This window comes from Otolemur garnettii, unplaced genomic scaffold, assembly GCF_000181295.1.
Source record: "Otolemur garnettii isolate 467f Iridium unplaced genomic scaffold, OtoGar3 scaffold00096, whole genome shotgun sequence".
Classification (NCBI taxonomy): Eukaryota; Metazoa; Chordata; class Mammalia; order Primates; family Galagidae; genus Otolemur; species Otolemur garnettii.
Window position 1 is genome coordinate 5,556,953 of NW_003852491.1, and position 14,621 is coordinate 5,571,573.

General features: G+C 44.9%; 1 protein-coding gene across 1 annotated transcript in view; it reads left to right on the forward strand.

Annotated features, from left to right (window-relative positions):
* The window catches only part of KIAA0556 (KIAA0556 ortholog), a 235,310-nt gene that overhangs the window by 63,261 nt on the left and 157,428 nt on the right, over positions 1-14,621 (forward strand). Inside the window, exon 3 of the mRNA XM_003795751.3 lies at positions 11,442-11,518. Within this exon, the coding sequence (XP_003795799.1) occupies positions 11,442-11,518 (77 nt within the window). The remainder of the gene's footprint in view (positions 1-11,441; positions 11,519-14,621) is intronic.

The window sequence follows — 14,621 nt, forward strand, 5'->3', positions numbered from 1 at the left end:
GGGTCCGGGCTGGGGATTCGAACCCGCCACCTTAGGTGTACGTGGCTGGCACCTTAGCCGGTTGAGCTATAGGCGCCGAGCCCAGTTTTTCTATTTTTAATACAGACAGGGTCTTGCTTTTTGCTCAGGCTGGTCTTTAACTCAGGAGCTCAAGCTATCAACCCACCTCAGCCTCCCAGAGTGCTAGGATTACAGGTATGAGCCACTGCACCCAGCCCAAACCTACAGCACCAGGAGGTGATCTCCCATCCAAGTACTAACTAATCAGGCCTGACCCTGCTTAGCTTCCAAGATCAGACGAGATCAGGCTTGTTCAGTGTGGCATGACTGTAGATGCATCCTCCTTTATAATCCAGTGCCTTGTCTTCCCCTTGCCAAAGCCCTACCAACAGTGCCAGGCCCCTCTGCTCCACCCACCACCCCCAACTGCACTGGTGCCTCCCCTCGACCCACACATATTTGACCTCTCTTCTCATGGGTAGCAACTCAACTTTAGGGTATTTCTGGGGTTTCCTTGGTAGGAGGGGGTCCATTTGGTCAACTGTTAGGTTTAAGATTTTATTTTAGGCTCAGCACTCATAGCATAGTGGTTATAGCACCAGCCACATACACTGAAGTTGGTGAGTTCAAACCCTGCCCAGGCTAGCAAACCAGCAATGACAACTGCAACAACAACAACAAAGTAGCCGGGTGTTGTGGCAGGCACCTGTAGTTCCAGCTACTTGAGAGGCTGAGGCAAGAGAATCGCTTAGCCCAAGAATTGGAGGTTGCTGTGAGCTGTGACGTGAGGGCACTCTACCAAAGGTGAAAATAGTAAGACTCTGTCTTAAAAAAAAAAAAGATTTTATTTTAGTTCACAGCAATGACCTTGAAGAGAAATAGCCAGAAGGGCTTAAGTGGCTATTAGGATGAGGCAAGGATGGGGAAAATGGAAATGAGGTCAGGAAGGGTGGTGGGGCCAGAATACATTTGTCAGTCTGTAGCCCTTACTGCAGGGCCCAACCCAAAGGAGAAGCTCAGGGAATCTTTGTAGCCTAAACTAGAAGGGAGTGATCTCTCCTCTTCAGGGGCAGTGACAGTCCCTTGGGTGTGTGTGAGCATCTGTTCACATAGCCCAGCTTGCTGGGCTGGTGGTGACAGGTGTGTTCCTCGTGATAGATGTTCATTCCCTTAGAAGGAAAAGTTCTCTGATGCAGATCAGGTGAGTGGAGGCAGAGATTGCCAGGAGGACAATTCTACCTTGGCCACTTCTCTCCTCCCATCAGGCAAAGTGGCCAGTCCTACCAGATTGAGAGGCTCTGATAGGTAATCGGCCCTAAATCAGTTTCATTAACAGTGCCCACCCTCTGACTAGGAGGGGGAAAGCAATGTCTCTTTCTTCCTTAATAGTCACATACCTAAGCCTCCTGCCAGCTCTTGGAGAAGGGTGGGAGCTGCTTCATCCCTTCATCAGATCTTTGGAAGCTCTGAACCTGTCCAGGCCTTCTCAACTCAGGACTCGCTTAAAACCTGTATGAGATGGCCCAGAATGGTGGTTCACACCTATAATACCATCATGCTGGCAGGCCAAGGCTGGGGGAGTCTCACTTTGTTGCCCTCAGTAGAGTGCTGTGGTATCATAGCTCACAGCTCTTGGACTCAAGTGATCGTCTTGCCTAAGCCTCCTAAGTAGCTGACATGCCTGCCCTTGTAGTACAGGTACCTGCCACAACACCTAGCTATTTTTAGAGATGGGGGTCTCGCTCTTGCTGAGGCTGGTCTTGAACCTTTGAGCTCAAGCAATCCACACGCCTCGGCCTCCCAGAGTATTAGGATTACAGGCATGAGCCACCATGCCCGGCCTACTTTTTTTATGTTCTATCTTCTTTCACTAGAATGTGAACTCCATGGTATCAGAGACTTTACTGTGCTCACTGTTGTGACTTCAGCCTAGATCAGTGCTGGCCAGAGATGTTCAGTGGATATTGAATGAATGCATGAATGTGTAGAATGAAGTCAGCGCCGCCCACCTTTCAGGGTTGCGTGAATGTGAAATTTCTGGCACTGTTTCCCAGTGTGTGTTTTGCATACCTCTGCCGCCTTGTAGGTGCCATATAAACACTTCCTATTTTAGTAGGTCTGTATTTATGTCTACAGTTACCTTCTGGCAAGTGATAATGATTTTCCATTTATGGTATTAATATAAAATTTCTTTTTTAAAGTAAGCTCATTCAAGATTTTTAAAAATCTTCTATATTTGCCAGCCCAAAAGATAGCTTATAATATGCTTTATAATTTTACAAGAAAACTTTTCTGAGAATAAGAAAGAAATGCTAATTATTTCTTAGAGTGATTTTTTTAGATAGCTATGTAGCAATACCGCCTTTTGTGTCCTGGGGTCCTAGATTTCAGTGATATTCTATAAACCCTGAAATTATGTATCAAATCGCAAGATATATATTGGTAGCAGTAAAGAATGGCACCTAGCAGGTATAGTAGTAATAAATGTAAGTCTAAGGTATGCAAAAAATAACCCAAACTCTCCGTTTGATTATCCATCTGGTGTGCACATAGGATGTAATGCTTTGTTGGGATGTCTACCCCAGAGTGTGAGAAACTCCAGTGTTTGTGTTGTGTTGTTTCACCTCTAGGGGGCAGTATCAGCTGTTGCTATAGGTCTTTGTTGCCTGGCTTCTGTTGGCAATATAGGCACACTGAATGCAGAGTATTTGTTGTTCTTTTTTGAGGATGGGAGCACATCTGATATGTTAGCAACTGCAACAAAAGCACACTCAGAACTATACTTTTTTATTCTACTAATATGCATGGAGGACTTACTGCGCAGCACTGGGACACAGCAGAATCACAGGGAGAACAGAGGAGTTGGCCCTTGGGCTGGGTTTTGAAGGAAGAGTAGGAGTTTTACACCTACAAAATCTATTTGGGTCTTTTTTATTTTTGGCTTAGGACCATTAGGAACATTCACTGAGGTGTCATTTAATACTCTACAAAGTGCTTCTCTGAGCCCTAGAACATGGTGTAGACATTGGACTCAGATATCGGGGATTAGTTGTATCATTGCATCTCCTAGAACTCAGTCAGGTATAAATCTCACCTGCACACACACAACTGGCTTCAGTAAAGAAAGGAATGTATCAGCGCAAGTAACTGAAAGATCCAAGATAGTGCTGGCTTTAGACATGGCTGGATATGGGGTATTACCCACTGTTAAAATCATCTGGCTTCCAGCCAGTTTGTCTCTCACTGTCCTCAATTCTGCTGCCCCTATGTTGGTGTCACTGGTGGGCAGATTTCTCCATGGAACATTTAAAGATGCTTATAAGGGTGACCTTAATAAGTTGATAAAAATTACTTCTTCCTTTGGTATGAAGTTACTTCTTCCTTTCTAACTAACTTTCTTCCCTAGTAATTCTTAGCTCATATCAGCTAATAACTCCAGGGGAAGGAAGGTAGGGACTTTTCCAGGAGACTCAACCAATCCTTGAATTGAGTCTGTTGACCTAGCTTGGGAGGCCCGCCTGGCCGTGAACCATCGGATGACCAGGGAGATGGAATACACCAGCCAGGCCTAGGTGGCATGCCTGCCCTTGTAGTACAAGTAGTTTTATTTCCACTCACACCACATGGACTGAGAGTGAAGGAGTGGTGCTTCCCAAAGGAAAGTCAAGGTGATGTAACCAGGAAAACAGGAACAGATGAGCTGATGGCTCATGGTTCAGGCTGTATTCACTTAGAGCAGTGGTTCTCAACCTTCCTAATGCCACGACCCTTTAATACAGTTCCTTGTGTTGTGGTAACCCCCAACCATAAAATTATTTTTGTTACTACTTCATAACTGTAGTTTTGCTACTGTTATGAATCATAATGTAAATATCTGCTATGCAGGATGATCTTAGGCAACCCCTGTAAAAGGGTCGTTCGACCCCTAAAGGGATCTCGACCCACAGGTTGAGAACTGCTGACTTAGAGGCTTTGTGGCCTTCAGGCAATTGGCTTCAGCTCTCAAAGGCTCCGTTTTCTTGTCTATTGAATGGTAATAATCTTTCAGCATAGGATTTTTCATGGGAATTTAATAAGCACCCAGGGAGGACATGATAAACAGCTGTTAAGGTGGCCCGAGGTGCTGGGTCCCTGTAACTCGGCCTCTTGTTACTCATAAATTATCCCTCAGTGAGAATGTGGGGCTTGGGAGACAGGTGGGGATAGAGTGACTCAGGTGTATGGAAGTGCTCTGTGAACATGCAGTGCCGCCAAACATGGTGTCTTGGTGGCTTCGTTATTAACCTATTCTAAGTGATTGTTCACTGCTGGGACCTGACACCGGCAGGGTTACCTCCCCAGTGTTCTCAAGCCCTGGAAACCAACACAGTGCTCTCAGCTGCTGGTTAATGCAGCTCCAGCTCTGGCACTCACTAAATCAGCCTGGTTTAGCAGAATTCCAATAGTCTAGCCTCAGAGGAGTACGTGATTTCAGAAAAGTGGAGTCTGGCAAGCATCGTTAAGTATTGGTTTTTGATTTTTTTTTTCCAATTCTAATTTTTTTCTCCCTCAAAGAGAATCAATAATATAGTCATTGATAAAATTCTGTGCCTTCTCTGGGGTCAGCATTGGGTCTGAGGATGGTAGGGGTAACTATAAGGACAATGAGACTTTGCTTTTATTTCTCATCATTCCAATTTTAGTATATGTGCTGCTGTAGCAAGCACTATTGCATCATTGTATGTCACTCACTCCTCCTGACTGTATATGACCCTGGTCAGCCCAGCTTCTGCCCCGTCCATGAATATTTGATGCTTTCTCAGATCCCCAAGCCTTTGTACATGCTGGTCTTGCTGCCTAGAATGTCCTTCCTTTTTCCTTTCTTTCTTTCTTGCTTTCTTTTCTTTTTTTTTTTTCCTTTGAGACAAAATCTCACTTTGTCACCCTTGGTTGAGTGCTGTAGCATCATAGCTCGTAAGAACCTCAAACTCTTGGGCTTAAGCGATCCTGTTGTTTCAGCTTCCCAAGTAGCTGGGACTATAGGCACCTGCTACAACACCTGGCTCTGAGCCACCATGCCCAAATAGCCCTTCTCTTTTTTTGTTGCCCAGGTAGCATTGCAAGTTTCAGATCCCAGCTCAAATGTCTCCCAGGTATTCATTCACTCAAACACTTTTATTTTATTTTATTTTTTGGGATTAATATAAGGTTACATATGAATAGGTTACATTGTTTGCATTCGTTAGGAAATGTCCCAGTTGTATTTGAGTTCTTCCTCCAGGAGGTGTGCCATATACCCCTACATTGTACCCATTAGGTGGGAGCTTACTAAGCCTCTTCCTATCTTTCTTCCTTCCCCCAAGTCAAGAGCTTTTAATTGAGGGACCCCGCTGCGTGCTGAGGCACTGTCCTCTGGGCTTGGAATTCACAGTGAACAAAACAGACAAAGCTCCCTGCCTTCATAGAATTTACATTCTAGTGTGAGAACAGCCCAATAAATAAAAGGCGTAATAAATAAGACAAATAGACATTGTATTGCGGGGGATGTGGAGCCGGTGTGTGTACAACTTGTAAGTTTCAATAGGGTGACAGGGGAGACCTCACTGAGAAGCGATGATCTGGGCCAGGTCTTGAAAAAGGTGAGGAATCTGGGTGTTTTGCTGACAGAAGAGGATTCCAGGTGGAAGGAATGCTGGGTCAAAGGCCCTGAGGTGGGGAAATGGGGGTGTTAAGAGACTAGAGTGAGGGGAAGGTGCTCTGGGGGGAGGTGGGTTAGAGAAGGGTCAAGGCCCAGTGTGCAGGGCCTCATGGTCATTGAGAGGGCCTTGTCCTGGTCTATGACGGGATCCCATTGGGGATCCTGAGCAGAGGAATGGCAGGATTCTATATACCTTTCTTCAAGTCTCCGTGGCCTCAACAGGGAGAACAGACTGCAGGGGCAAAGGCAGGAGCACAAGTCCAGTCAGGGCCCTGGACCAGCAGGTGTGTGGGGGGAGCAGTCAGATTTGGGATATGTGGTAGTTTTCATGTGGAGCTGATGGATTAGATGTAGGGTGGAAGAGGATCATGGCTTTGAAGATGACTCCAAGGACTGGGGCCTGGCTGTGCTCCCAGAGGCCTTCTTGTTCTCCTTATTCAGATCCTTGGCATTCCACTTTGTGTTTTATTATAATTTGTTTCCTTGGTGGTGGGGAGGAGGCTGCATGGTAATCTGATAAAAGTTATTGACTCTTATCAGAATAATACCCTTGAGCTTTCAACTGAATAGGTGTTCTCAGAACCCCCTGCAGAGCCCCCTGGATCGCAGATGGTTGCTTGGCCAGTTAAAGTTGTGGCCAAAGGTTGCACAAAGGCAAGGGGCACCATTCCTACTGCACACAACACTAATGGGAGCTGTGCTGCTGGTTGAGGACAGCCCACACAGGCAAGTTCATATCTGAATATCCACTGGGCCAGAGCTTTCGTTAAGCCCTCATCACATATATAAGGGGGCTGGCCACACAGTAAGCACTTGGTAAATGTTTGCTAAAAACCAATGTTGATCAACTTGGCGTTGTATAGGGTTCTCACTCTTTAGCAGGTACCTTAAATATTCATCCCTCCATTTTATAGATAAGGAAATAAGGCCTCAGCAAAATGAAGGGTATGATGCCAGGGAAAGGCTGTGTCTAATGTCTGAGCAGGGATGTGGTGAGGATTAACCAAATCAGGCATGAAAAAGGGTCAGAATAGTGCCCGGCACATAATAAGTACTTAGTCAACCCTAGCAATTATCATCTTAGAGCTGGATAGTGGTGAAGCCTGGACTGGGGCCAGGCTCTGTGCAATCTTCCTTCCCTTTCCCATGCTATGGGTCTTCCCTGCAGGAATTTATAATCCAGCTGGGGAACTGAAAGAAAAGCAAGCAAGAAAATGATCTTAAATTGCTTCTACTTTTATTCTTGTTAATCCTTATAGCAGCGCTGTGAGGTAGACCTTATTAATAGCCCCTTTTTACAGACGAGGAAACTAAGGCTCAGAGGAGCTACATAGAGTCCAGGGCTCACCCTAAGTCTCTAAATCCCCAGATAATTAGTGAGCAATATATATAGTTTAATGCTAACAACTTAGCACTTAATTATATCCCTTTTCACACTGTTATTGTGTGTAACTTAATACTAATTACAGGGTTTCAGAATAAACTGAAGTGAGTAGGGGATGGAGAATGGCAAGGGAAGGCTTCACAGGGACTTCAGGAACTGATCTGGCCTTGGAGAGTCCCTGAGGGGAGGCTGGAGGGAGATGGTGTGGATTTCTGGAAAAGGGAATAGAATGATTAAGGCATCAGTTTAGGGAGGCATCCTCAAACTAAGGCCTGCGGGCCACATGCAGCCTGCCTAGGACATTTATCCGGCCGCCAAGGTGTTTTTGCCGCTGCTGCCTGTCCTGCTTAGCAGCTGACTCGTCCTGGAGCCCGCAGTTTGGCCCTCTAATGGTCTGAGGGACAGTGAACTGGCCCTCTGTTTAAAAAGTTTGAGGACCCCTGAGATTAAGAAGGAGTATAGAGTGGGGATGGAGGGGCTAAGATAGTGCTATTTTAGTAATGGAGCTCTAGAAATGTGAATCTAACTGATGTTCATTGAGAACTTTGTAAGTGCCAGGTATCCTGCTAAGTCTGTTCCACTGTTACTATATTCAATCTATATTTAACCCTATAAAGGAAAGAAAAATCCAACCAGACAAATATTGGCACTATCCCCATTCTATAGATAAACTAAGTGGCAATACTAGGATTTTTTAGCCAGGCCTGAACTCCAAAACTCATGTTCTTACCAGCTCAGGTTCAAAGACAATCTGACCTGAGGTGGGGTATCATGAATGTTGAGAAATAAGATTGGCTAGTCTATAGCATTGCTACTCCAGTGTGGTCCACAGGCATAATCTGGGAGCTTGTGGGAGCTGCAGATTTGGGGCTGGGCATGGGATTATAGACTGGCCTGTAATCCCAGCACTTCAGGAGGCCAAAATGAATCACTTGAGACCAGGAGTTCAAGACCAGCCTGGACAACGTAGCAAGATACCATCTCTAAAAATATATACATACATTAGCCAGGTGAGGTGGTATACACTGTGGTCCCAACTTCTCATAGGGCTGAGGTGGGAGGATTAATTGAGCTGAGGAGTCTGAGGTTATAGTGAGCTATGATCAAACCACTGCACTCCTGCCTGCATGACAGAGTAACTCCCTATGTTTAAATAATAATAATAATAATAATAATGCAGACTTGGGCACTTTGTAGTCCTCCTGAATCAGAATGTGCAGTTGCCACAATTCCCAGGTGATTTGTATGCACATCACAGAGATGGTGAGAAGTCGGGATGGATGGATGCTCCTGTGCAAGTCTTTCTGATGATGTCCCCCTCCCAGCAGAGGTGAATAAATACGTTCCCTTAAGGGTTTGAGGTACAAGCCCTTGCCGGCCCAGCACAAGCTGAGATCTCTTTGAAGTCCCATATTTCATCTAAAAATGTCATCAAATGTTTCATTCCATACCATAATATATCAACGGTCATTTTAATACTTCAAAATGGTTATGTAAATTGCCATGGAGTGGGATCTTGTGTTCCGGGAAAATGCATGGGATGGATTTCCTTGTATCTTAAATGGGGTAATAATAACTACTTCAAGGGCTGCTGTGAAGATCAAAGGAGAACCATGTATTTGGAAAATGCGTAAACTGTTCGCGTGATACACATGTTGTTATTCTGGAAGGAACCGAGAATCCTCCACAGACTGAGCGTCCTGCACGCTGGCTCTCATGAGGGCTAAGGCCTCATGGACAGTTCTTGCTTTCAGAGTGAGGCAGGGATTATCCCAGGGAAGGATGGAGTAACTTCTGTGGGCATCTCAGGGAGCCAGCGAAACAAGAGAATGGGGAAAGCTAATTGCTAGTTTGGTTTTTAAAAAATTCTTTATAACTTTGGCCAGGCATATAATCCTAGCACTCTGAGAAGCTAAAGCAGGAGGATCGCTTGAGCTCAGGAGTTCAAGACCAGCCTAGTAAGAAGCAGCCTGTCTCTACTAAAAATAGAAAAATTAGCCAGGCATTATAGTGGACACCTATAGTCCAAGCTACTCAGGGGGATGAGGCAGGAGGATCACTTGAACCCAGAAGTTTGAGGTTGCTGTGAGTTAGGCTGAAACTGGGAAACAGTTTCATTTTAGCCTGGGAAACAGAGTGAGATTCTATTATAATTTCATAATGTCACTCTTATTATTGTTGGCTAGCAAGAAAGCCCCAGTAAAACTCAGATGTTTCAGAGCTGTCAGGATAGAAGATGAGGATACCACATCCTGTTCCCAAGTGGGCCTAGAGAAAGGGGAGTCTGGAGGAGAAGTGGGGGTAATGGGGAGAGAGAAGCAGATGGCAGCAATCTGTGGTCCTTCAGGAAACCTGGAAAAAGGAGGACCAGGCTTTCAGGCCTGGACCAGGAGGGACTTTCTGGGTTCCCCAACCAGAGCCCTGATTCCTTATAATCAAGTAAAGACGGGGAAAAAGATTCAAAACAGGTGAGATGGAGAGAGAGCCAGACAGACAAATACCAACTGTCCACACCGCAAAGGGGGAAAGGTTGTGAGAGACGGGACAAGCAGAACGGCACGTGGGAAGGGAGACTCAGTACTACAGGTGCAAAGGAAGAGAATCTGGGGAGGGGTGGGTGGTTCACAATTCCCCATGGCCTACAGGAATTGGAAAGGATGAGAAGGACCAGGACATTTAGTTAAGATGGTCCTGGGGCACCCTTGGGTAGGGTTCTATTAGGTTAATGTAGTTAAAGTGAGTTTTTTTTGAGACAGAGTCTCACTATGTTGCCCTTGGTAGAGTGCTGTGGCATCACAGCTTACAGCTACAGGCGCCTGCCACAATGCCCAGCTGTTTTTTTGTTGCAGTTGTCATTGTTTAGCTGGCCCGGACTGGGTTTGAACCCACCAGCCTTGGTACATGTGGCTGGCGCTGTAACCACTGTGCTATGGGCGCCAAGGCCACTAAAGTGAGATTTTGAGAAGAGAATGATTCTTTTTTTTCTTCTCTCTCTCCTCCCCATGATAATCATTAAGATTTGTATACAAATTACATTTCCATCACAAATGTCCTACTTGCCATTTAAAACTTAATTAATCTCTCTAAGTTGCTATAATGTGTGACCAGTACAAAGATGATATTGTATCTTTAATCCATTCCTTGGCAAAAAGATGTTTAAGAAAGAGCAAATTGCAAAGCATTGTTTATAGTATGATCCCGTTTTTGCTTATAAGAATACATGTGTGTTTGTGTGTAGATATGTATTTATGTATATTATGAACAAAGAAAAACATTCAGAGGAATAGGTGTCAAATTATAATAAGGATTTTACTGTTATGTGCATATGTCTACTTTAAATATATGTTGTTTATTATACATTAATCATCCCTCTATAAGGCTGTAATAAATTATAATAAAGGTTGTCTCTGATGGTCAGATTATGGCATATTACTTAAAATTCTTTTGGCTACTTAGGATAAAAACTGAAACTTCTAAAGCAGTAACTGAATTGTGTAGATACTTCTTTAGGCATGGGTAGATCCAGAGACTCAAATTGTCATTAGCAATCCATTTCTCTCCATCTCTTGGATCTGCTTCTTTTTTATCAACTTCATTTCCAGATAGTTTCAGGCCTGCATCTCATTGGCTCCCCGCGCAAGTGGACACAATGCTGCTCTTTCCCAAGAGTTTCGGCACTGTCTCCAGACTGACTTGGATCATGGATCACTCCCGAAATAGTGATTCACTGTGACTTGGAGAAGTGCTATGCTGATTGGCAAGGCCAAGGTCATGTGATCCAAGAGGAGACCAAAGGCACTTTCAAGAGTACCTAAGTAAGCCAATAAAACAAGGGGCTGAATGGTTCCTTAAAGGAAATCCAGAGCCCTGTTGCCAGAAGAGGAGGAGCCACAAATGTCTACCTCAAGGGCACCTTCACTGTCTGGGTCATGTATTTCTGTAATGACGGCAGTATTTAACATAAACCTGCATTTCTCTAGCAATGGCAGGGGGGAAATGAGATCCCCTTTCAGACAAGTGATTTGAGCTGCATCTGATTATGACAATAACTAAATGATGATTGTTGAGAAAGCAGTGAAAGCCCAAATGTTGTCAGAGCCCTTAACTTTCCAGAACACAAGAGGAGTAAACAGAAGTGAGACAGGGGAGTTGATCTTCTCCTTTTTGTAGATTAATAAAGTCATGTATGCTAAGACCCACTGGGCCATCAGACAGGCTCTGGGGCCCTGAGTTGCTAGAGTAACGCACCTGGGGAGCTGGGCCTTCGTCATGGTCCAGCCTCCGCCTGTCTGCCTCCTGTGCCTGTGTCACAGTGCCCTGGGCTCTCAGTCAGTGCTTGCCTGCATTCCGATATCACACTGCTTTGTTTCTTCATTTCAGGGTTACACTAAGGACATGGTGACAGACTTTGATGAGAAACATGATGAGTATTTAATATTGCTTCAGCAGAGGAACCGGTAAGATGAAGCCACTCAATGGCAGCCCTTAATATTAGCCAAATAAAAATCTATTTAGATTTATTAAGAGCGTGCAGGCCCCATTTCATGTAGGAATAGGATGCAGAGGCTTAGAATGTAATCTGCAATCTCAATTCTTATTCTCCATTCACTGATTTAATTGCATCTTCTGATTGAGCTGTAGCAAACTGTTCAATGTGTTAAGTGCCACCTCTTGCCTTCCTGCTTCTGTTCTGGGAGAAGGTAGGATTGTTAAGAAAAGCTTGAATTTGGCAGGGCTTGTGCAATAGTCACCTGAATAGCCTGGTCTGCAATCTTACAGGCTTTGTCAGTCTCTTGAAACCTGAGCCTGTAATTGTGTCCTGTTATGTTAAGGTGGAGTCATTTTACATTTGTGTTTAAAGTTGGTCAATATGTTATTTAAAGTTCAGTTCAGACTAATTTTGTCTCTGGAGTGCTAGCTCTTAAAAAAGCATGCAGTAGGTGCAATGTTTAGAGATCAAGGTCAAAGCATTATGGTCTGGTTTGAAAGAGGTGGCACCTCCTCTGTTCCTTTGCAGGACTCAGGGGGTTCATTTTCAATTCAACTGTGGTTTGTCTTTAGGCTTTGAACCTTACAGTAAGCTGGATTTGCAACTCAAATGCTAGGAGACGGCAAGGCAGTAAGTGAAGCCAGCTCAGGGGACAGTGGACACCTGGTATTCTCATATCCAAGCTGCTCAGCTCAGGCCAACTGTTTGTAGGCACACAGTCCCTGGGGGCCCAGGTCTTCCAAGTGTGCCAGGGAAGCTCAAAATCTGGTTTTGTGTTGTGAAATCCCCTGAGTTTTAAAACGTTGGCAATGGATTCAAATTAAAGCACAAAACAAACAAAATTCATTGCCCAAGCCTAAAAACTGGTTGGAGAAGGTGGAGGAAATGGGACAGGTACTAATTTGGGCCTTTGTGTTAAGGAAGTGGGCTTGGAATCTCTCAGGCAAGAATCTTGGGTGGGGATGAAGGGGTAGAGGGGACAGGGGGCAGGTAGTCGTGTCATCCCGAATGTCAATTCAGCCCTTGTCTCACCATTTGGACTCCTAGTATTGTGTGTTTGTTTGGTTTTTTTTTTTTAGAGACAGAGTCTCACTTTGTTGCCCTCGGTATTGCCATGGTGTCACAGTTCATAGCAACCTCCAGCTCTTGGGTTTAGATGATTCTCTTGCCTCAGCCTCCCAAGTAGCTGGGACCACAATGCCTGGCTATTTTTTTGTTGCAGTTTGGCCAGGGCCAGGTTTGATCCCGCCACCCTCGGTTTATGGGGCCAGCGCCCTATTCACTGAGCCACAGGTGCTGCCCAGACTCCTGGTATTGTCAAGGGAGCCCTGGTGGTAAGTTGCATGGGGCAAGTTTGTAGTACAGGCTAGTCCTGTGCATTGTAGAAGCTTAGCATCCCTGCCTACTGGCTCCTTTCCTAAATTCCATTAAGTTCCCCAGTATCTAAGAGAACAACACCTGGCCACTTTCCAGATACCCTCCCTAGAAGACAGCACCATCCCTTGTGGAGAACTTCTGAATATATAAGCTCTCCAGGACCCACTAGAAACACCAGGTGCCCAGCTGCTCTGTGCTCATCTTCCACCATCCCAGCGGCAGCCTTAAACTAGAATAGCAGAGGCTTGTGCTGATTAGACCAACGTGGGTTTTTAATCATCATTAATGCCATGGAGTAGGATGTTTTTATTCAGTTTCTGGCAGGCTGGATGGTGCCACCAAACACCTGGGTGATCGTTTAATCATCTGCATGTGACCTGTCGGGGGAGAGACTGTCATAGTTCCTTATAAGAAAATTGTTTCTCATTAATCGAGGGATCAATACATGAGCAATGGGAGAGGTATTTGGTTGATGGCATAAATGAGAACTTCCAGAAAGGCAACTGAAAACATATCAAAACTGAATCACCATAACATTTGGGGAGGGGGAATGCATTGCCACTGAGAGGGAGCCGTCTTCAGGATGTTAGAAGATAGAGACTGGAAGAATGGAAATGTCCTTGAGCTAAGGTCAAGCCTTAAAGCTTTCCTGGAGTACCAACCATGTGCCATATACTTTGCCCCCTCATTTCATTTAATCTGCACACTACCTAGGGAGGAAGATAGGGTTACTGCCCCCATTTTACAGACAAGGAAGTTGAGTCCCAGAGGAGTGAGCAACTTGCCCAAGGTCTCGCAGCCTGGGAGGTATGCACCTGGGCTATACTTTGTTTTCTTTGATGTTGTTATAAATAATCAAGAGGAGGGAAAACTGATAGGCTTGCTGATGGCCAAAAGTTAACTAAGGAGGGATTTTATAGAAATACACTCCAATTTACTCAGAAACCTAGTTATATGACAGGTGGAAAACCAGCTTGTGAGCTTTACAGTGAGCATCAAGGGAGGTTAAAACTCAGGCTGCCTGATTGAGTTGCCTATAACCCAAGGAGGGCGGGTGTGATTTCACAAAAGAGAGTGAATTCTTTTTCTTTTTTTGTTTTTTTTTTCACTCTGTCCCCTGGTAGAGTGCTATAGCATGATCGTAGCTGACAGCAACCTCAAACTCTTGGGCTCAAGTGATCCTCCTGCCTTAGCCTCTTGAGTAGCTGGGACTACAAGCATCCGTCACTATACCTAGCTAGTTTTTCTACTATTTAGTAGAGAGGGGGGTCTCATTCTTGCTCAGGCTGGTCTCAAAATTGGAATGAATTTATAGCAGAGATCTGCCTAGAACCCACCTGCCCAGGAGATGCTGATTAACTTTCATTCATCAGCAAGGATTTCTTTGAGTTCCTCCTAAGTGCCAGGCATTACCACTAGTATAAAGGGGAGCACTGTGATGAGGAAAACACAGACTATATTAGTTAGTTATTAGTGCTCTTTTGGTTATAAGGGACAAAAAGCCAAGGTAGACTTGGTGCCCGTAGCACAGAACACTGAGGCTGCTGGTTTGAACCCAGCCCGGGCCAGCTAAATGACAATGACAACTGTAACAAAAAAATAGCTGGGCATTGTGGCAGGTGCCTGTAGTCCCAGCTACTTGGGAGGCTGAGGCAAGAGAATTGTTTAAGCCCAAGAGTTTGAGGTTGCTGTGA